This window comes from Numida meleagris, chromosome 1 (assembly GCF_002078875.1).
Source record: "Numida meleagris isolate 19003 breed g44 Domestic line chromosome 1, NumMel1.0, whole genome shotgun sequence".
Taxonomy (NCBI): Eukaryota; Metazoa; Chordata; class Aves; order Galliformes; family Numididae; genus Numida; species Numida meleagris.
The window spans coordinates 111,106,429-111,128,294 of NC_034409.1; the positions used below are offsets into that span (position 1 = coordinate 111,106,429).

Here is a 21,866-nt window from a genome sequence, read left to right on the forward strand (position 1 = left end):
AAAATAGATGATGCTGTGCTCATAGAAGAAATAGGTCTTAAAGTCTCCAGCATTTTCACTAAAGCAGTTAAATGATACATGATAAAACAAATAATACTCTGTAATAAGACCCACAGAATGTTTCACTGCCATTTCTTTCTGTATCATGCAGTTTTTTGAGAAAACAGCACGTAACTTGCTTGAGTGTTAACCTGTGCATTTTTTTTTTAAATTTCAAAATACAATAATTTATCTTTCAGAAGACGTATTATCTTTGCTGAACAACAATCTTAAGAGCACTTTAAGCTCAGAAATACGATTTATAACAACTTAGGAGTCAGACAAGACCAATTTTGCATTTTATTTCTTTGGTAAAAAGGAACAAGTATGAAAGTCCTCATAATGTGGTTTGGAAATAATCAGATGAGACCTTCTAGTTGGAAAGATTTAACTGCTTAGCATCTCATTACTACTTTTCCCAAGCAGGAGTGTCTCAAGACTTTTTTCCATACCCAAACAAGGCTCCCAAGCATTGAAATGAGAAGAAAAAGAGATTACTGCATGAAAAAAAACTCTCTCAATCTCAGACCAAACTGCAAGCAAAACAAATAGATGATGCATATCTTACAGTGGCAAAACAGTTGTTTCTAAATGAGATCTAACACCAGCAAGAGATATGCCAGAGATGTGGCAGATGCTTATTCTACTCCAAGAGCAGAGCCAACATGAGCAAACTATACGATGTAAGTTGGGTGAGGGTCATGCAAGCTTGTAAGAAGGCTGGAATAATCCCGGCCTGGATGTTAAGCTGACTGAAGCACATTTGCAACCATAAGGCAATTTCTCTTCCTGGTATCTTGTGTTCCTTTTGGGCCATGAAGGAACAGATGCTGATCACTCTCATTAACAAAGCTAAACTAGCAAACTGGGAGTGATCTTCCTTGCCGGTTCTAAAGTGTGAGGTGTGCACATGTTGAGAAGAGACTAATTTCTTCATGTATCTTTTGTCTTCTTACTTACTGCAATATACATTTGTGATGGCTTAGATGGAAGACCCACAAAAGGTCATACCTGAAAATTATACAGCAGTCAGATTCATCTGTCATCTGAGGGAAAGACATAAGTCAAACAGTCCCTCCAAAAGGCCCAAATATAACACTAATTTATAATGAACATGAAACAAATGAAACAAATGAGTAATCCGAGTCTATCTCTGCATCACCTGCAACACCATCTCAGACTTTTCTGTAACAAGAAAAATAAACTTAACAAAATAGCAATCTAAACCACTGAAATTCCTGGGGATTCTGGCTGCTGCGGGAGCAAGCAACTCAGAAGCCTTTAATCCTCAACCTTACAACAGCTCTTTGAATCTCTTCCAAAAACAAACCTTTGCCCTTGCTGAAGTAGGGGGTGCCCAAAGGACAGAAGTCACCCTATCCTTAGCTAAGTACAGTGAAAGTCCTGTTTCACAAACAACTGATTTACCTGCTGAGAAGCCTCATCTTATACCCTCCTGGACGAGGTGAATAAGATATTAATATGTCATTTTGTTACACCTGAAAAGTGTGAAGCACTTTGAACTGAAGCAGAAAAAGTCTTTTTCCTTACTAAACATCCAAGGGCTGGATAGGAGTAGTGGTAGAAAAATCAATTAATTTCTTTACTAGGTCATTTTTCCACTGCAGTTTGCTGCAGAATGAACATACAGTTTATTTAAAAGGTGTTTAATGGTGTTTTTTTTTTGTTTGTTTTTCTTCGTTTGCTTTTTTAAGGAGCCAACAATATATACTGTTCCTGAAGTCTTCATGAAAATGTTATGTTTTGATGGAATAAAACACAAAGCTATGACTTTTTACCGCCATATTAAACAATCATTGAGTCACTGTTCTATAAATATGTTCCAAAGAAAAAATAACTAAGCCTCACTAAATTTGCTTCTCAGCGGTTTAATTGGCCCCTGGAAATCCTTACCTTGGGCTGGAGCACAAACCACTCATCGCCCTGATTTTCGAAGTTCCAGGAATCAAATGGAATTTCCACTTCTCCAAGAAAGCTGTTGCGTCCAAATCTGTCATAGTGCCAGACAGAAAGCTGCAGGGTCCTGGTTTCTAGCTGTGTATGACTGATGACATACTACCAGCAGAAAAACAGAAAAAGAAACCTTCAAAATAAGCATAAATAATAGTTTCCATGGAGCCTTTTACAGTAATAGCGACGTTTTGTGAAGCCCGCAGCAGCTAATAAACGAAGCATGAAAGAGAGATTTGTTTGCTTTGCAAAGAAGACTTCAATAGCTAGAAATCTCACAGGAAGCTTTAAAACCTAACTCTTTTCTCCGTATTACTTACTATTTATGGCCATAAAGTAAATAACGATGTTTAAAACCATCATCCTGTTAATTCCTTGCAGCTTATGTAAAAGAAGCAGTTCGATACCAAAGTTTAGTTTGTAATTAAACAACCCCGCTGGTTGTTTCATCACTGAACAGAGGCTGCAGGAAGCTGCATTCTAGATAGAAATAGTATTCTCCTCTCCTCTTTAATTGTATCTTTGTAACTTCAGAATAACTGTTCGGAAAACAGGTAAAATTGTATCTGCAAAGCATTCACCAAAATGTCTCAGTCTCAGGAACACAGTTGGTTCTGAAAGCTATTAAAAATCCTCAGAGCAATCATCATATTCTAGCAAATATAGAGAAAACTATAAACATCTGGAATTCTAGCTCTGTTTTTAGTAAAAAGACAATTAATTCCGTGAAATTCACCCTTCAAGTGTTAGTTGAGGAAACCCAGATGTCTTCTTTTTTGTTTGTTCTCAGTGCAATGTCTGGACACAGATATATTCTCCAGAATCCCAAATGGTGAAGTTGCTTGGCTAGCCACATGAGTAGGCTATTAAAGTACAGATATGTCCACATTGCTTACTCCTAGATGCCAACTGTGAGAGCTGAAATATTCAGCAATAATGGATTGAACATCCAAGATGAAAGATAAAGACAGATACATGTATCTGTATGTATATATTTTTAATGGTAGTAACAGTTGCAGCAAATAAATCTAGCTCTTGCTTACCTTCCAACAATTTAAGTAAATTCTCTGTGTCACAATTTCCTTTTTTAGCTAGCTGCTAGGTCTTATCCCTGCAGAGCTCCCTACTAACAAATATTCAGTACTAACTATGCGCCTTGCTAAATAGAGTCCAATGCATCTTTTTTATTATTTTTTTTATTTTTTAATCTCTCCAGTTCAGGCAAGAATTAACTTTACTATAAACCATTTAAAAATGAAGCTGTACAGGAGACTCTCCCTTGGAAAGGTGCCTGGCCAGACCAAAGGTGTGTAAGTCTACAAAAGGGTTTTGTAGCCAGGTTAGGCCAAGAATACCGGCCGGAGAATATGTATTAGCACCTCTTATAAGAAACTTGTTTAAAGCATCACCAAAATTCCCTCAAAATTCTTTCAGGAGAATCTAAAAAGAGCCTCTGGCTTCGCAGCTTGTGAGGAGCACAAAACCTTTCCAGCCTCTGTAGGCAGGACATGAGTAAGAGGCAAAGATGGAAAGAGCCTGGGCACTCTGCTCCATCAGTCCTGCAGGAAGTAGTCTCTTGTCCTCCTTTGCAACACAAAATGAACGTTTTAGGAACGCACCTAGTGAAGCTGTTGTTGGCAATTTACCACCAAAGTCTGTTCTGCTTTAAAAATAAAGAAAAACCTCCACAGAAAATCACATTTTACTGCAAGAGCTTATCTTCTTCTAGAAATCAGTTATGAAGTTTTAAGCTACCTCTGTCTCAGCATCAGTTGCCAATGTAGGGCTTGCAAAATCTTTAAGGTGTGTTTAACTCTGAGATCACGTTAGATGGGAACATTGATAGTTTTGATAGAGACCTATAGAAATTAATGGATGTTTTACCTGTCAAGAGGAGAACCAAATAAGAACAGTTCCTCAATGCTGAAAGTCAGAAATTACAACTCACACAATTACTAGATGTTTTGCTTAAATACTTTCTTTCTGGGGCGTCATTTCCAAATTCTAATCCCCATATGGGAGCACTTACAGAGAATGCCTATGAGCACAAGTGGAACATTCATCACAGCCTATGAGAGAGACAGTGTTCTCACCTTCAGCGTTTCATTGAATTCTGGATTGGTGCTGTTACTCTTAATTTTGGTCTTGCGTTTACTTTGGCGGGACTTATCAGGCAGCAGGTATGCTTTGACGTATCTGCAGATCAAGTAGTAAGTTATTAACGAGGAATTAAAGTGAAAAATCTGAGCAAGGACCTGCCATTCCTGCACAAGCAACTAGTACGAGGAAATTAATTTCTGCAGTCTAAACAATGTTACATATATCACAGACAATATGTGAATCATAGAAAGGTATGGTCTTTCTCCACAAACACAGCAGTACTGGTCTTACAGGATTAGAATAACAAAAAGGTGGCGTTAAATCAATTTACTCATTCTCAGAAATGCAGAAAACTTTCCTAACGCTTTCCCTTTTGCAGTATTACGATTCTTGACTGGTTATATATGACAGCATACACCCTGAAATGCCTGAGAATGAAAAAATTCATACTGGACGTACAACGGGATTAGACATGGTTAAATATACTAATTATTAATTCCTAATCTATGAGAATTGGCATATTATACTGAAAACTATAATGTGAATCCCAGAAAACATTGTCCTAGCAAAGTGAATCTACAGATGTACAAAACCACAAAACTATTTCCCTCACTCACTCCAAAACATCTCTCCTCTTCTACAGTTTAGTTTTGCTCCTAGAAGTAAGAAATCAATTCAGCCTCCCTATTCATTCCTATTTTTTGCCCTTTTGCAGAGATTACGGGCAAACAGGTTGATAATTTAAATAACATTGTTTCCTCAGAACATGTGCACACTATCCTAAGAAATATACTGGAAATGTATTTCCCACAGAGAATCCAAAAAACAGACAAAAACAAAATGCTGGCCTGTAGCAGGCTACATCATTGCTGACTACAGCGTGTGATGTGTTGAAGGACAGCTGTTGCAGGGCCTAAAAAGCAAATTCTCTGTGCTTACGGATCAGTCCTTTGCTTTTTCTCATCCACAATGGCCAGGTTTCTGCAACTCTTCACCAGGATGTTGAGAGCACCTGTTTTGTAGCTGTAGTTGATTTGGAGAAGGATTTCACCACTGACCTTCACGTTGCTATAGTCACCAGTTTCACTGTATACGCTCAGCATGCTGTTAATGCTGGTCTGGATGGGGAGAGAAAAAGGACTTAGAAGCTTCAACAAAGTACATTTTCCAGAATCTACTTTTCATGAAGTCACAGATACTGTCTCACTTGTTAAGACTTGCTTTGAAAGGAGAGAGAAGAAAGAAAAGGAATACCACTGGTTTATATTTGATGTAAAGGGAATAAGAACTATAACTAACAATAGCTTATATATCTAGACAGTTGATGTTTTTTACAAGCAGGACTCAAACCTATTTATCAACATGACTAAATGTAAATTATCACCATTGAATTCATGCATGAACTGAAGAGCAGTCAATCTACATCTACTGTAAGCTCACATAGGATCCAAGCAGATAAAAATCATCTCTTTGGCTCAGCTGCCCACCTAATTCTTACTGAGTATCATGAGATAACCGCTGACAGAACCATTAGAAAAAGCTCTAAGGATGATTCCTTAATGAAAATGGTATAAAAACATGCTTGATTAAAGTGACACCAACCTCTCATTTGCAATTCTAAAAAAATGAGCAAGATTCAATACCCACTATTAATGCAATTTTCCTAAAGCCAAAAAAAGTTTAGCAAGAATCCCACAAAATTTTCCACTGTGTAATGTATCACACCCCGATCTCTTTTTTTGCTGCTGCCCTATGGAATACTGCAATGAGAATATCCTCCTCCAAAGGATTTCACTTAGAAAAGAAATGTTTTCAAAGAAAATTGGAGCAATTTGCAATGACACTCTCAGAAGAAAACGTTTGACAGACTTCTAGTCTTTGAATAACATCACTCAAAGAGATGCATAGCCATACAAATCTCACTACGTAAGAACCTTGCAAGACATACAGATACAGTTTTCAATTCAGAGGGAAAAAAGAGAGAAATCTTCAAAGTAAGTTAAGCAGAGAGTTGCAGAGAACTCACAGTATCACCGTCTGTTTCAGGCACGTTTAAGTAGTTCCATTTTCTGTCAGAGCCTTCTGGGAAGTTCTTTAAAGAAAGCAGTGCAAAAGGTCAACAGAAAAGAGCATTAGATAGCTGCAGTAAGAAAGAATAAATGCAGTGATAATGCATTACCTACATAGACAGGTAAATACAGTTCACATCGCAAAGCCACAGCAAGAAAGAAGGAAAAGATATCGCCACATCAGAGACATGCAAAGTGTTTTCCAAATACTTCAAGTACTGAAGGACACATGGCTCAAGGTAATTAAATAGAAATGAAATTATCTGCTGCATCAAAAAGAAAAAAAATTAGCTTTGTATCAGATTGTACTTGGATGTGCCCCAGTTACATCTCTTTGAACTCAGTTCTTGCTTAGGCTAATCAAAAGGTGAGCATTTGTGCAATGCAGCACTGGTGCCTTTGTAAAAAAAAAAAATGCAGTTTATCTGTGGAGTTTGTAAGTACGGATGGAAAAAATATGCAGAAATGTTTAAACGTGTTCCTGGGGAAAAATGCAGTAACAGAATACTGGGGAAAACACTTTCCTGTGTCTGCTTATTTGAGCGATATCTGAAAGTCCAAATAGTGAGTTCATGGGAAATGACATCCTTCCCTAGCAGCTACAGGCAAAAAAGAACAGAGTCAAGGAGAAGAAACATAAAAAGAAAATAACCATCCATGTGCCCATCTCAAAAATCTAATAAGGTTACACCAACTTGGCCAGAGGGAATATCTGTTCTGTTGAACCCAAATATCCTTCTTCTTGATCTTTTCGTACACTGGCAGCAAGGGAAAAACAAATGGGAAACAAAGAAACAATCCTAAACACATAAATGACTTCTGACCTTAGAATTTATGCAAATGCAATTTCTGAACTGCTTAGAAACGGCAAACAGAACATTCAGTGGAAGTATACGACATATTTGTCTTCTTTCTGCACAGATTCTGTTCTGTGGAATTTACAACACCCTTTACATACGCTAAATGCAATGCCCCTAGGAAATCTAATCATTTTCTAATTGCATAAGTAGTAAACAACCACTGCGTATAGAGGTTGCTTAGCCGCATTTTAGTCCATCACTGTGAACGACACTTGTTCTGAATCTTATCTTACTGGTGCAGCAAGGCACAGGAATAACTCAGTCTTAATGACATGATAGGTCTTGACAACAACACATTGATGCGTTTAGGAAAGGAATCAGTGAAGGATGCAGAGAAAACTAAATTAACAGTTCACATATCAGTTTTGGAAAAACACAGAAAAAAACACCATAATGCTGAGATACAATTCCCCTTCAGTGTCACTTTTCATTCCCATTTTTGCTCACCCATAATATAGGTAAAGTATTTTTACCCTCTGAAATATTTCTTTTCTTTTACCTGAAAAACTTAGTATTAGAGTGCCTTTATAGTTCTTTTAACTCTCATATTTTCAAAAAAAAATGCACTTGGAGCCTACTGTTCACTAACAACATTACTTCAATATGACATAATAATAGTACACGGACATTTGACAGACAAGTAAAATACAGGGAAAAAAATTGTATGAGGCAGAAGGCTCAAAAGAATATAATAAGAAGAGTAAATTAAAAAATAAGAGAGAGAATGAATGTTAATAACACAAACACAAAGAAGTCACAGTGAACCTCTAAAACTGACATGCTCTTCAAGGGAGCAGCAGCTTGCCTGTCAAAATTTCTCCATTAGTATAGCATGCAGTGACATTAACAATCATTTCAGGGTGATACAAAGAAATAAGAGCATTGACATGTGAGATTACCTCAAATCTACAGCAGCAGCAAAGCTGCACTCTGCTTAGGAAAAGGGCAAAATGGAATCTATATAAAATAGACAAAACCCAATGTACAGACAGAATACTGCCTACAGAACACAGAGCAAAGGATCTCTAAATACAGTTCCTCAATTAATGGGATGAATTGAGAAAGCATTTAAGTGCTTGCAACCTTCCTACCAATATTCAGAGGAAAGAAAAACAATTCTGCCTATAAAATCATTGGGCAAGCAAGGACTGGAAACAGTGAGTCATAGTCAGCCTCAGAGAAGTGGGTTTTATTAGACAGGCTACATTTGCTCAGGTCTGATTTGGTGTGAAGTGCCACGCATCTCTGTTGTATCTGTTTCTGCGAATTACGCAAATTAAAAGGGAAAAAAAGGTCTGGATATGGGCAGAGCTGAGATACCAAAATGTTCTCCAGGGGCACTTCTCAGCCCTTTGCTGTCCTCAGAAAAGTCAAGTTTGGGTTCAACCAACACCATCTCTTTGGGGTCAAGAACTTAAATGTGTATTCCCATGGCTCTGCCTGCAGGAAGACTAATGGGGATACAATCTGAAAAGAACAGTTCATTGATCAGTGTCATGGACCAAATTTTCTCTTGCCTTTTAGCACAAGACACCCCAGCTCTCCATTCTCTTCAACTCTCTCACCCTCTACCTGGTGTTTGTTGCAGTTTACTGCTACTCTGTATGCTGGCCAGAGCTATTCCCAGCACAAGGCATGAAGAACAATGGCTAGATAGTGATCCAAGACTTCACTAGAGAGATGAGATGCACACATCCTGAGTGTCAGACACCAATAATGTGGTACACATGACTTATTTATAAATGAGGCACGTTAAAGACTATTCCTATTAACTGTTCTCTATCCCAGTGAATTACAGACTAAAAAGAGCCGGATAAGACTTCTAATGCTAATTTTGTTGCATATCAAGCATTTGTAACAACCTGAAAATGCAACCATTCTTTCAAAACCAACACCAAGTTGCAACAGATAACCATGAGACTCAAACATCTGATTTACATTATACAGTTTGCGGGCATGACAAGAAACAAGGGTACGACAGAAAAAAAAATTACCACAATTATTTCAGGAGGTAGAAAAATAGGCACCCACCAGAGCCCTCAAACATCTCCCTCCTCATTGGAAAGAGAAATACTTTTTGAGATCTAGGTGGTATAACAATCCTGTCATGGAGAATGGAAGGATGAATATTTGTGTCCCAAGAACTTCAGCATTCAGAAAGCAAAATAAGATGGAAGAACACACCACAGCTTTGTTCTCTTTATTTCAAACAAATTAAATGCTCCTCTGGAAAGCTGTGTAGTCATGTGCTGCAAACATCTATCGCTTGCCTTCCCCAAATATCACCTTGGTATTAACCTGAACATGTGGACAAATCTGTTGATGAATAAAGGTTGTCTCTTCCCACACGCGCTGCAGAGATCGATGTTTTAGCTCTGAACAGTGGTAAAAACTTAATAGTCAGAAAAACTATCTAAAAGCTAAACGGTGTTTCTCAACTGTAGGATGAAATTGCCAGGAAAATTACTAAAATACAAACCAGAATGCTTCTAAGTGGTATGATGTTTGTCTCCATTTTGAAAGAATAATGGTCTGATATGAAAGAAAAAGCATGTTTCCTACTCAAGATCTTACTCTTGATAATCCACTTGTCAGATGTCCATGTTTCCTTGAATAACAAGAGGCCACTATGTCATCAGTATCTTCTTCTGTTTCATCCAGATAATCCTAAATGACAAAGAAACAGGCAAAATCGTGTTCTGCGCTATATTTGGTCAGCCTCTGTCCCTTGACATTGTTTCAGATATTTTCTGCTTTGGGAAGATGGTACAGGATGCATTCAAAATTCTAATCTCTTGAGGAATTTTGATTAATATTTTCCACATTTTTGCATAGGTACACAGTGAAAAGGAAAAGAGACCATTAGATCTCAGTTTTCAGTTGCTTAAAAAATGAAAAAATTGACACACACACTCCCTATCTTATTCTGTAGACATATAATTTTGCATTGACAGTAACTGTTCACAAAAAGAAATCCTTGCATTAAAATCATGTATTATTGCAATCATAAAAATCACAGAAAAATCATCAGTTGCACACCTTCATATATGTATGGATGAATTTTAATAAGCAAGACTGAAATCTAACATCCTTTGCTCATATCCAGGAAAAATATGTATGTCATTTTAAAAATACAGCAGTAAAGTAAAACCTAACAAGAAACATAATATCTGGCTGATAGTTCTAATAGGATTTTTAACTCAAAGCAAAAATTACAGGAAAAAAAGTCATCTTCCATCGTATTCAGAGTAGCTGGGAAATTTCAAGGATCTCCTTAAGCCTTATGGCAGGTATTCTGTTTTAATGGAAGTCAAATGTACAAATCCTTCATGTTTGATTTGCAGCTATACAAGTCTCATGTGGCAACCTACCTCACTGTTGCACAATTATTCTATCTTTTAAACTAAACTGAGATCACACAGACTTCTATGCTAATTAGGAAAAAGAGAAGAAAAGAAATGCTGCTGGAGAGTTGAACTGTCACTGTCTATATAAAGAACTGCAAAGTGTTCATTATTAGCATGCACAAAACTAACTGTTAGTTCTCTAATCCTCTACTCCAGTGACTGGACTGAAATAAATCAGCTGAAAGCAATGCAAAATTTTCTATTACTACTTTCCAACTGCAATCGTGCATATTTAATGTTGAGCAAAGGGAAATGAGGACAAGCCATCACTTTATTCCGGACCAAAATTTACATACTGAAGCAAAAATCCCTCTTCACTTCATGTTTTTACAATGAGCCTCCTCTGATGGTGTGTTTCCTTCCTGTTCTATTCGGGGCCCACCACAGAACAAAACGTCAAAGATACTTCACACGGTAAAGAAAATGTCCATAGAGACCCACGCACAACATAGCACACTATTCTCATGATAAAGATTGTTAAATCCTTCTAAAGTAAATAAATAAATTAATTTTAAAAATAAAATAGAAAAGCACTCTTCACTTCTACTCTCATTACTGACTTTAGAATTCAAGTGACACAGGAATATGAAAATGACTCCAGCAAGGTGTTCTTCTAGCCAATGCAACAGAAAGAAGCAACTCTGGTAATACATCCCAACTCTTTCCTTTACACCGTTGTATACATACATGTGGAGTTAAAAATGAAGTGCTGCATTCTGATTGGTGAATAATTAAATGCAGGACAAATGAAAGCAAGGTAACATCTTCACAGTGGGGCGTTTAAGGGTCAGATACTCAAGTGCTGACAGTGCTTCTATGACAGAGAGTCACAGAATCACAGAATATCCTGAGTTGGAAGAGGTCCACAGTGATCACTGAGGCCAACTCCTGGCTCCACGCAGCACCACCGTATGTCTGAGAGCGCTGAGTCCTAACAATATGTAGGTGATCACCAATTTTTGTCCACAAGTAGGTACATAAATTTAAAACAAATGGTTAACATTTAACATAAGCTCTTAATTCCTTTTCCACTACAATGATTATGTTTCTCAGGAGGTGTTGCAGAACAGTAGCTACATAATTGGTTAGCATTATTAGCTTATATAAGCTTATTAAAGTTAGAGCTGGAAGGACATTAATCTCGCAGTCTCCACTGGGGGTTATAAAATGCACATTACCCCAATTCCTTCTAATAAAACAGCTGAGCGTGTAATGAACACTACTTGGTCAGGAGTTCAGCACACACCTCTCAAGGTAAGGTGCACACACACAGCTGAGTGCAGCACTACATTTAACCGGTTCCTTGAAAAATACCTCCCACAGCATGTCGGTTTCTGGGGATCGTCCTTTCTCACTTTCAAGAGCAAGAAGGAAAATACCATTCAATCTTCATCTCTCTGTATATATAAGGGGTTCTGTTAATAAAGCTAGGAACAGAGCAACTAAAATCCTTTTTCCACCTTTCCAGCTGGCAATCTGCTTATCTTATTGACATGTGGCATCTCCCACACCACTGCTGTCAGCTCCCATCACCTACAAGTAAGAGATTAAAGGACCTCAGCTAGATCCACCAACCAGCCAAGAGGAAGGAAGGCATAACTCTTCTCAGACTGAAGGAACTGTTGTTATTTTCATCAGATATTCTTATTTTTGCCTCTTATATCAAGCACCACAAAAGCTAAACTCCAGCAGGAGTATAACCTTCATCTCAAAACACAGCATTCATATGGAATCTAAGGCAAGACAGTGAAGGAGTCCCAAGAGTCAAACTACCCTAAAAAATATGCTGAGATGCAATCTGACATTTCATTTGGAGTCAGCAAAAACTACCCTCTGTATACAAGGAAAGCAAAAATCAAATAACAGAAAACTACTCTGGATGTGACATTTCTGATGCATGCCCCAAAAAAATTCCTAAGTGACAACTATCGCACCCTGTACAACTAGAGCAGGAAACCAACATAAAATATTTAAAGCTCTTATTTTCTTATTTTATGGTTTTCTTCTGCCATCTTTTCCAACTTGTAAATCAAGAACACATCTTTTTTCTTTACTAAAATTAAATAATAAAACATTTATTTTTGAAGGCTTAATTCAACATAAATCTGACGCACAGAAATGGCTTTTTATTTCCTAAATGATTAATCCAAACAAAGCAATGCAGCAATGCTGCAGGAAAATTCTCCAGGTGTTTACAACCCAAGAAACAGATGGGAATCCCAACATACTGTTTTCCACAAATCCCGAAGTATCAAATGTTATGTGAAAGGGAGACACCTCTCATGGCCGATGTCCCTCTCAAAAGAGCAGATGGTAGGGAAGTATTATGGCAATAGACAAAACGTTACTGTTGCAGCAGGTCATGTTTTTTCTTCCCTTTTTTCTTTTCTTTTCTCTTTTTTTTTAGGCTAAACACTTGCATTTGGAAACTTCAGAACAAACTAGGATTAGATGAAAAAATGTTCAAATTACTCTTTTCCTCATGCATACTCAACAAGCTGGGAGTTTTTTTTTTTTTTCTTTTCATGGCACTGATGCACATCTGCAACTTGTATGTCTGTCTTGAATACGTTGGTTATCACATCAGGAAAGGCAGTCCTTACAGAACACACAAAAAGACGTATGTAGATGTATAGAAGAAAATGATGAACAGGAAGAAGAGATTGGCAAAATGGTGGAAAAGAAAGATAGGGCTTCATCTTCCAAAAAAACAGGGCAGAAATCAGAAGCAGATAAAGATTACAGCTTTTCAAGCATAGTATTTCTCGGCATAAAAATTAAAATTTAAGGAGGTAGAATATATCAGAACTTTCGAGTATCTATAACCTAGTGCCTGAAATTCAGTCCATTTTATTCACCTGAAAACTCAAAAAGTAGCAAATTAATAGCAAAGTGTTATCCACTGGAATCATTCTACAGCTAAAAGACTAAAGAAAATGAAGCTGCTTAAAAACTCATTAAATACCCCTCAAATTACATTTTCTATCACTTATATATACAGCGCTGATTTTCTAAGAAAGAAAAAACACCACTTCTGCCAGATAAACATCCATGTATTTATAACTCACCAGCTCCTCATCTAAGGTGCTAGGTACAGATTTGCTTCTTATGCTCAAGGTATCCTGTTTTCCTTCAGAGAGAGATTCACTCAAATCTATCTCAGATCTGCTACGGTCTAGAAAACAAAAATAACAAAATGGTTCATTACAATTTGTATAAAGAATACTGCCTCTTTTGCCTTGCCACTCTTTAATAAGTGCGGTCTCAGACTTTTTTTTAAAGGAAAAATATTGAAATTGCATTTCTGTACATATCTGTCACAAACTCTACAACAAATGACGATAAAGATGAAAAATAGAAAAACATGTTTTATGATGCTATTTGGCCTTCTGGTCAACATTTTTTTAACAAGCACTCTTTATCTGATGTAATTGTCTCCTGTGGATGACACTACAGACCAAGCTTTTGACTTTGTATGTTAGACATATTAGCTTGGAATGTTGCAAAACTTGGAGCCCAATCATTTGTAGAGATGATCACATCACCAACTATGACAAAACTCCCTCCAGCATCTGCTTCAGAATTAAGCAGAAAGAGATACAGTTGGGCACAAGCAGTTCTGCCATCACTGTTTAGACAGGGACAAAGTGAATAAGTCTCAAATTCCACATTTTTTTTTCATTCCCACAAGTTTCTCATCCCCTCTTTAAAGGCATAAGAGACGTTAGATATCTTAGAGAAATATTTTCTTAGTCCTCCCCATTAAATACTTTGTGCCACCGTTCAATAAATTGAGGAAAAAAAAAGTGAAGGAAAAGAATACTTCTACATCCTGCAGCTAGGAATCTGTAGTTTTCAACTGTTCATCCTCTGCCTGGGCTATAGCTGATGTAACAGAAAAGGTCTGCATCCTGAGCTTAATGCCACAGAATCAGAGAACGGCTTGAGTTGGAGGGACCTCAAGGCCCACCCAGCCCCAACCCCTGCCATGGGCAGGGCTTTCCCCCACCAGCTCAGGCTGCCCAGGGCCCCATCCAATCTGGCCTTGAGCACCTCCAGGGATGGGGCACCACAGCTTCTCTGGGCAGCCTGTGCCAGGGCCTCTGAAATCCCCCAGCAATAAGACAGCAAAGAGTCAGAGGATGTTCCCATGCTGCCTGCAATTTTGCTCAGGATCTATCTGCTTTGGTAACCACAAGGTCAGTTCCTAAATGCTCAGAAAGCCTTTAATTTGTAAGGTAGCAGAAGCAGGAGAAACAGAACAAAAATAGTAGTCAGGAATGTCTCTGGCAGGAAATGCATAATGCAGAATCCCTGACGCTTTCAAGTGGAAAAAAACTAAGGTGAACACTGTAACTCCTTTGATTAGCTCCATGGGATATGTCACTAAGTTTCTGCTTTGGGCTAAATTCAGATGAAAGAGAGTGAGCCCTGTGCTGTTCTTCAGAGAGAAACCTGTGAATCTGAACCCACTCTGTTAGCCTGTAAGAAGCTGAGTAAAAGGCAGAAGAGTGCAGGTCACTCCTGCCTCCTGTTTCAGGAAGGAAAGGAGGATCTCCATCCACTGCTGCAAAGAGGCTCTGACAGCATCCTCCCGTGCAAGCCTCATTTACCTAGCAGCCTCCAATGAAATTAGGTAAGTCACAACTAAGCCAAGAGGTTTGGTGCATCATGTATAAAAAACAAAATGACATGATGGCTGTAAGTGTCTTGTTCTCTGACAGCACGTTGTTTCTCAACGTGATTTGTTTCCAGGCAAAGAGGGTGTGAAATGCAATTGCAGAAGTGAGGCAGTATTTTATGCAGATGGTTCACAAATAGTATTTTATATAGTTGACCACACAGGGAATGATTTAACAATGTGAAACTATGAAAAAAATCTTGTAACAAGTCCAAGAGCATATCATTTACCAGTAAGGATTACCATATTTTCAAACACGAAACCTATCAAGTGGCAAAATTTAGTTAGTAAAAAGAAGAATTTGTAGAATGAACATCAACAAGTATATGAATCTTATATCTGATCTTTTGATGTGCACTAAAAACAGAAATTGCAAAGCTACAAGAATAGTCATAATCTTCTAATGATGAAGGCTAGCAGAACAAAGAGAAACTTAATACTTACCCGATGACAAAGATACTCTAGAAACTGCAATGGAAGGTGTTCCAGATGCTTTCCTACGGTGCTTCTTTACTAAATCTTCTGGTACACTTTCACTTGCTGGAATAATCATGCCATTTTCCAGGCCAGTGTCCTGCTCAATAAGAAAAATGCACATCCCAGAAATACAAAAAGTGAACTTACTCACCATCAATCCACAAAAGCACCATTTCTGTTAACGTCCAGAAATTCAAAGCTTCTTTAGCACCTGGGCTATAACTGAATATATTTAGTTTACTATTTAATCTGCACTGCTTAGCACAGATCATGCATAAAATTTGGAAAAAGTGGCAATTCATGCATATAGTCTGAGCTCACAACTGAAAAATCAGAGCAATATATCAGGAATGAGAGAAGGAAAGTAAAACAAACCTATTCAATGCTAATTTAGCCTAGAAATTAAATAAAACAAAAAAGAAGAAAAACCATTGGCTTTATACCAGCATAATTTAAGTCAGGTTAAAACTAAATGGACTTGAACTAATTAAATTATGATAGCATAATTCCTTAAATAAAGCTAGTATGCTTGATATTATTATGGTTTTTTTGCCTTCCCGTAAAAGGGGTAACAACATCACTGTGTCCAAATTGAATGGATTTGTCTTTTTCAATCAGATCTAATGCACTTAAAATAAAGTCAACCTGTGTGCCAGCAAGAATATAAATAAAACAAGTATTAACTTACTTACAGCTCTCATAAATGGCCTTCACAATTACTAATTTGTTTTTATGAAAGATAATACATTAGACAAAGTACTTGGAAGATGGAAAAAATGAATGTGTTCTCTCAATGAGAATGAGCTCAAAAGCTCATCCACTTCTTTCCAGTGATAAAAAAGAATTATCTCTAACTATAAATTTGACTTTCTTTCTACACCTGGGTCATGGCAACTTGGAACAACTTAGAATCACAGAATTTGGGAAAGCCCTTTAAGATCATCTAGTCCAACTGTCAACCCATCACCACCATGCTCATTAACTTACTGGAGCAAGCCTGATTTCTTAGGAGGGGTGACCGAAATGAATGCAGGATGGTTGTCCCACCCAGCATACAGCCAAGAGCAGCAGTCTGACAAAGGAATGAAGACAGCCTCTGCTTCTTGCTGGGGTGAGCCAAATCCTTCTGCTTATTATGAAGCAACCAAGGCTGTTCACTCAGACATGGCCAGCTACATCTCTAGAGGCCTAACAGCAAGTAAGAGGAGTCCCGAATGTTTCATTTTGACAAAGTGTCTAGCGCATATTGTGTGCTATGCCATAATTTAACAAATTCAGAAAAAGTTAAAATAGGTACTGCCTGATTTTCTGCAAGTGCTGATCTTTTCCCTCAGAAGTCAGTGGGAATGTGCTGGGCCTTGCATGCTGGAGAGTCACATCCTTAGCTCATGGCACTTATTCAAGGCCCTTCAGTGTCAGAAACACGTACATCCATCCCTTGCGCTTCCCACTTCAGAATCTGTAAGTCATTATGTTATTCTAGATATCAGCAGCAATTTTTAGACAGAAAATGCCTGCCAAACCAAAAACCACATCACTGATAGAGCAGGACAGATCTTGCTCTAGTAGAGACCTTCACTGGTCCCAGCAGAATTAAAGAAGAAACAAAATCTTCTCCGCTAGGCTTGTCCTTCCTGAGCTACAAATTGATCTAACAGGGCGGACAGCAGCCAAGCCTTCTTGCTTGGCACCAGCTCTGTTCGGTGTCAGCTCTACATCAGGGAACTTACCCTGCTGTAATCTGCAGTCATGCTGCGTGTGCTCAGTGCCGGTGACCTCGGGAGGGAAGCTATGGAAGCACTGCTTCTGTTTGCAGGGCCCATAGCCCCTCTCAGATGGCCTGCAGCTGCTTCTGTTTCGCTGCTGTTCAGCGAAAGAGTGCTTCCTCTGGGAAGGAGATAACAGTAAAAAAGCGTCACTGCTTCTAGCAAACCACAGAGTAAAATATCAGTGATAACAGTTTATTAGATTACATTGCTCTGGATGGACTGTGTCATCCACTACAAGGAAATGCTCACCAGGAAAGACAAACATTAGCTGGTGTGAATCAATTATATGATGCCTACACCTGTTTTCAGCATTTCTGCCAGAAGTGTGAATAGCCCAAGCAGGCACCTCTTCTCTAGATGCTGCATCCCCACATGTTCATGTGACAGTATACGCGCACCCCAACAGAAAGTGTGAGGCCTCCTGTGTGATTTCCCACACAGGGAATAAGCTGCTCCTCATTTTGAAGAAAAATTACCAGGATCTGACAGTTCTGGCCACTTCTGCCAGCACTATCCCTAGGAACTCGAAAATCCTCAGCTGTGCACTCTCCCCTTCCTCTCCAGAAAAACAATTATCCTCTCTCCTGCTAGAGAAGTGCTGTCCTATTTATACAGCGATAATGAATCATGACCCAAGCTAGCAGATCATTTCAACCAGATTGAAAAGTGACAAAAAAGAATCTGTGGTCAGCATACCAGAGCCCAATTGCTACCTAATGCTGCAACAGACAAGAGCTTTTTTCCATGGGACTTTTTCCATTAGAAAATATTGATTAGTCCATGTGCTAGAGTGCTAGAAAAGGTAAGCTACTGCACTTTTTATTTTTATCATTTTTTTTTAACTCTTGAAAGAATGAAAATGATTTTAGAATTTATTTTAATGTTTCTAGTGAAAGTCGTATTTCCATTTGAAACTTGATTAGCAGCAAAAATCCAAGTATCTGACTCATCTATTCTTCCCTCTTTCCCTGCAAACCTCAGTTATTTTCATTTTCCTTCATAATCTAGGGAATTCTCACAGAGCCTTGCCAGACAGTAACAGTTCTGCATACACTCCCACTTACTATTTCACACAATTACTGATAAACAGCAATTGATGCGAGCACGACAGCTTTTCCATGCAGAAAATACAGCACCAGAGGACAGTGGTAGCACAATTTTACTGGAGAAAATGTTTTTGGAGCTTGAGGCATATTTTCAGCATACTTAATAAATATTTCAGATCTGCAAGCATCTTCCTTGTGTTACACATCTGAATTTCTTCTCCCCTTTAGCCTGCCATACCATGTTAGGCTAATTGCAGTAAAAATCTTCTCTACTACAACAAAAAATTTTATCAGAACTACTGCTGAACTGAGAACAAATGCTGAGCTCCTGTCTCATGACTACCCTAAGCAGGGAATGCAGACCACATTGGTACAGTTATTGAAAACAAGGAATAGAGGAAAACTCCAAACACCAGGCCTGTCTACTAATGATACATGACAATATTTTGTCCATAAGTGTTCATACAGTAACCTTTTAAACAATTACCATTCCAATTCTTACATCAACAATAGTAGATTATTCATAATAAACTCACTCTTAAGCACGTGCACTTCATATAATCGCAAAACTATTTTTTAATCTGATGAATCAGTGATCAACAAACCCTAAAAAATGTGGTCTGGTTGAATTTTAGTTCTATCTGCTCACATAAAGTTGTGTCTTTGGTGCAGCAAAGTCAGAGAATCAAAGCTACTGGCTGTCATCTGTATTTTGTCAAAGCTCTTGTATTGCAGTGCACACTTAATTTCTAAACCTGCCATGGTCAGCTGCCACACTGCAGTCAGTAATATCAATAAAAAATCAAATTTGATTTTTATTCTATGTCACGCCACTTTTGATAGATTGCTTTAACTTTCTCTTATGAAAGCTCCTGTTACAGATTTTTCCCTCTCTCTGAAAACTAATGTAAATCAACAGAAGTGTTCCAAAGTCACACAGGACTGGGATAACAAAGATTTCAAAATGTGTTATAAGAGATTCTGTAGTCATTACTCAGAATAAGCACTTGTACTCCAGATCATAGAATGGCTTGGGTTGGAAGGAACACCAAGGAACACCAAGTTCCAACCTCCCTGCCCCAGGCAGGGACCCCAACCTCCAGATCTGGTACTAGACCAGGCTGCTCAGGGCCCCACCCAACCTGGTCTTGAACACCTCCAGAGATGGGCCATCCACAGCTTCTCTGGGCAGCCTGTTCCAGCACCTCACCACTCTCTCTGTGAAGAACTTCCCCCTGACATCTAATCTAAACCTTCCCTCCTTGAGCTTAAAACCATTCCCCCTTGTCTTATCACTATCTACCCTTGTAAAAAGTTGATTCCCCTCCTGTTTATAATCTCCTTTTAAATACTGGAAGGCCGTCTCCATACTTTTGTGCTCATTTCAGACTGCTTTTAGAGAGAGGCCCAACTTATTTTATACATACATTATGTAGACAACAATGAAAGAAGTTGTTATAAGGTGACCATACCACACATTTTCAAGTGGTAGACAAGACCTCAGTAAGATAAGGTAGAGTGTCTGTGTAGATGAGTCTGAAATTCCTATACTATTCATCTAAGAAGTATCCTGATGCTGCAACCCAGTTTGTTCAGCTGCAAACCAGTAAACATTTCTGCTGTAGCAAATAAACCAGACCAAGAGATGAACTCATGGCCCAGGCCTTCACAATCCCAGCCCTGTACAGCTTCTCTTAAACCAAAATACATAGAAAGAATAAAAATTATTTCTCAATCTCCCTGCTGGTAGGTGAAATACTTTCAGTTCTGACAATGCCACTAAAAGATGAGGGCAACTACAAACATAAAACATATGCAGGAAAATCTAGGACAGCAGCAGTGACACACCATGCTATTATATTCCCTTAACTTGCAACAGTGATGGGGGTTGTCTGGGAAGGTTTGTTATTTTTAATAATTACTACTCAGTTCTATAAAGTAACAATGGATGAACTTCAGCAAGCATTCTTGAATATCTGATTAAGTATTTAACCATGCATGTACACGGCAGGAATTTTCATCCCCCTACAGAAATCCAGATTGCTAAATTTCCAGTGTGTATACCTGAGCAAAACATATGGGTATTCAGTATACATTACCCAAATGACTGAGAAAAATAATAAAGCTATTCATTTACTTAATTATGGAGGTGAGACATGAGAGGAGCATTTTATAATGCTATCAGCAGCAGCAGTAACAAAGATTTTCTAAGACCAGAAGAATTAGAAATGGAACTCCATTAGAAATAAGTGGAACAATAATCATGGAAAGAGAAGGACAAACAGCCTTTGAAAGAAGAAATTATAAATTATAAGCAATTAACGTGTAATTGCAAAACTTTGGAAAAAAAAGGGCCTCAGATCTGTAACATGAACACAGCTTGCTGAATTAAAAGCCAGAAAAGAAAAACCAATGCACTGACAGCAATCACCACCCAAATGTAAGGGGAGAAAAGAGAGAGGGACAGAGTAATTATGTATTTATATATTTATTAAACATAAGCTCTCCTCAGATCATGCTCACTCGGGACAATCAAAGACAACCCAATTCTGTGGACTGGCACACACCCTTTTGTCAATTCCAGTACCAACTGCAACAGATTTCTGCAGCTCACCTCTCAGAACAAGGTGTTGACTTGCTACTGTGCAGGCTTTGGCTTTCAGCTTCGGAGCCTATGCTCCTTCCACCTTCATCTTTTGCAATTGTAATTTCTCCTTTGGTAGCTGCCCTAATTACCTTCCTGATGAAAAGAGGAAATAAAAGAATGTTGTAAAAGTTACTATATCTTTCCCAGAAACAGCAAACTGGCTGAAATACCACAAAATGCACGTTCTATTCATTCAATGTCTGAGCTACAGACAGCTTGGGAAATGGCAGTCAGTAAAGTTCCAAATCTGGATATCAAGCTGATTCCTATGAACAAAAGCATCATTTTTACAATAAGCTACTTTACAATACAGAACATCAAAATATCACAGAATCACATAATAAAATGTCAACTTCTTGCTTTGAACTAATAGCGCGTTTTGTGAAAATTCTCATAATTTTACAGTATGCCCACAGCAAAGAATTTTTGATCATGTTTATTTTCTTGTCAGAAATTACACCATGCATATTTTTTCTTAAAGATATCTTTGCAGTTTCTATACTTGTACACAGCAATACCCCAAACTTTCTGAAAACACAACACCATCCCCTTACCCTACCTTACCCTGCAATACGTGGTTTAAAAAGACAGAAATGAAATGAGGTGTAACTGAAAAATAACAGTATGCTTCACAGACTTACAAACAATAGCATAGTAAGGTTTTCCATGACACTAAGTTTAAGGAGTTGGCCCCAAAATGGCTTTGCTAAAGCAAATCCACTCATAAGATATACGAACATGGAACCTGAGTGAGGGAGAAGGAGCAAGGAAGGAAGAGAAGTAATGAATTACTCCTAAGA

General features: G+C 38.1%; 1 protein-coding gene across 7 annotated transcripts in view; it reads right to left on the reverse strand.

The window, feature by feature from the left end:
• Window positions 1-21,866, reverse strand: part of SYTL5 (synaptotagmin like 5) — a 78,878-nt gene that overhangs the window by 10,847 nt on the left and 46,165 nt on the right. For 4 of the 7 annotated variants that reach the window (XM_021407821.1, XM_021407831.1, XM_021407811.1 and 1 more), the window contains 9 exons: window positions 21,034-21,159; window positions 17,335-17,491; window positions 15,572-15,701; window positions 13,515-13,621; window positions 9,614-9,706; window positions 6,137-6,202; window positions 5,050-5,228; window positions 4,104-4,206; window positions 1,954-2,115 (listed from right to left, as the gene is read on the reverse strand). In XM_021407821.1, the coding sequence (XP_021263496.1) occupies window positions 1,954-2,115; window positions 4,104-4,206; window positions 5,050-5,228; window positions 6,137-6,202; window positions 9,614-9,706; window positions 13,515-13,621; window positions 15,572-15,701; window positions 17,335-17,491; window positions 21,034-21,159 (1,123 nt within the window). The remainder of the gene's footprint in view (window positions 1-1,953; window positions 2,116-4,103; window positions 4,207-5,049; window positions 5,229-6,136; window positions 6,203-9,613; window positions 9,707-13,514; window positions 13,622-15,571; window positions 15,702-17,334; window positions 17,492-21,033; window positions 21,160-21,866) is intronic. The other 3 variants (XM_021407855.1, XM_021407847.1, XM_021407862.1) reach the window with 3 other exon arrangements.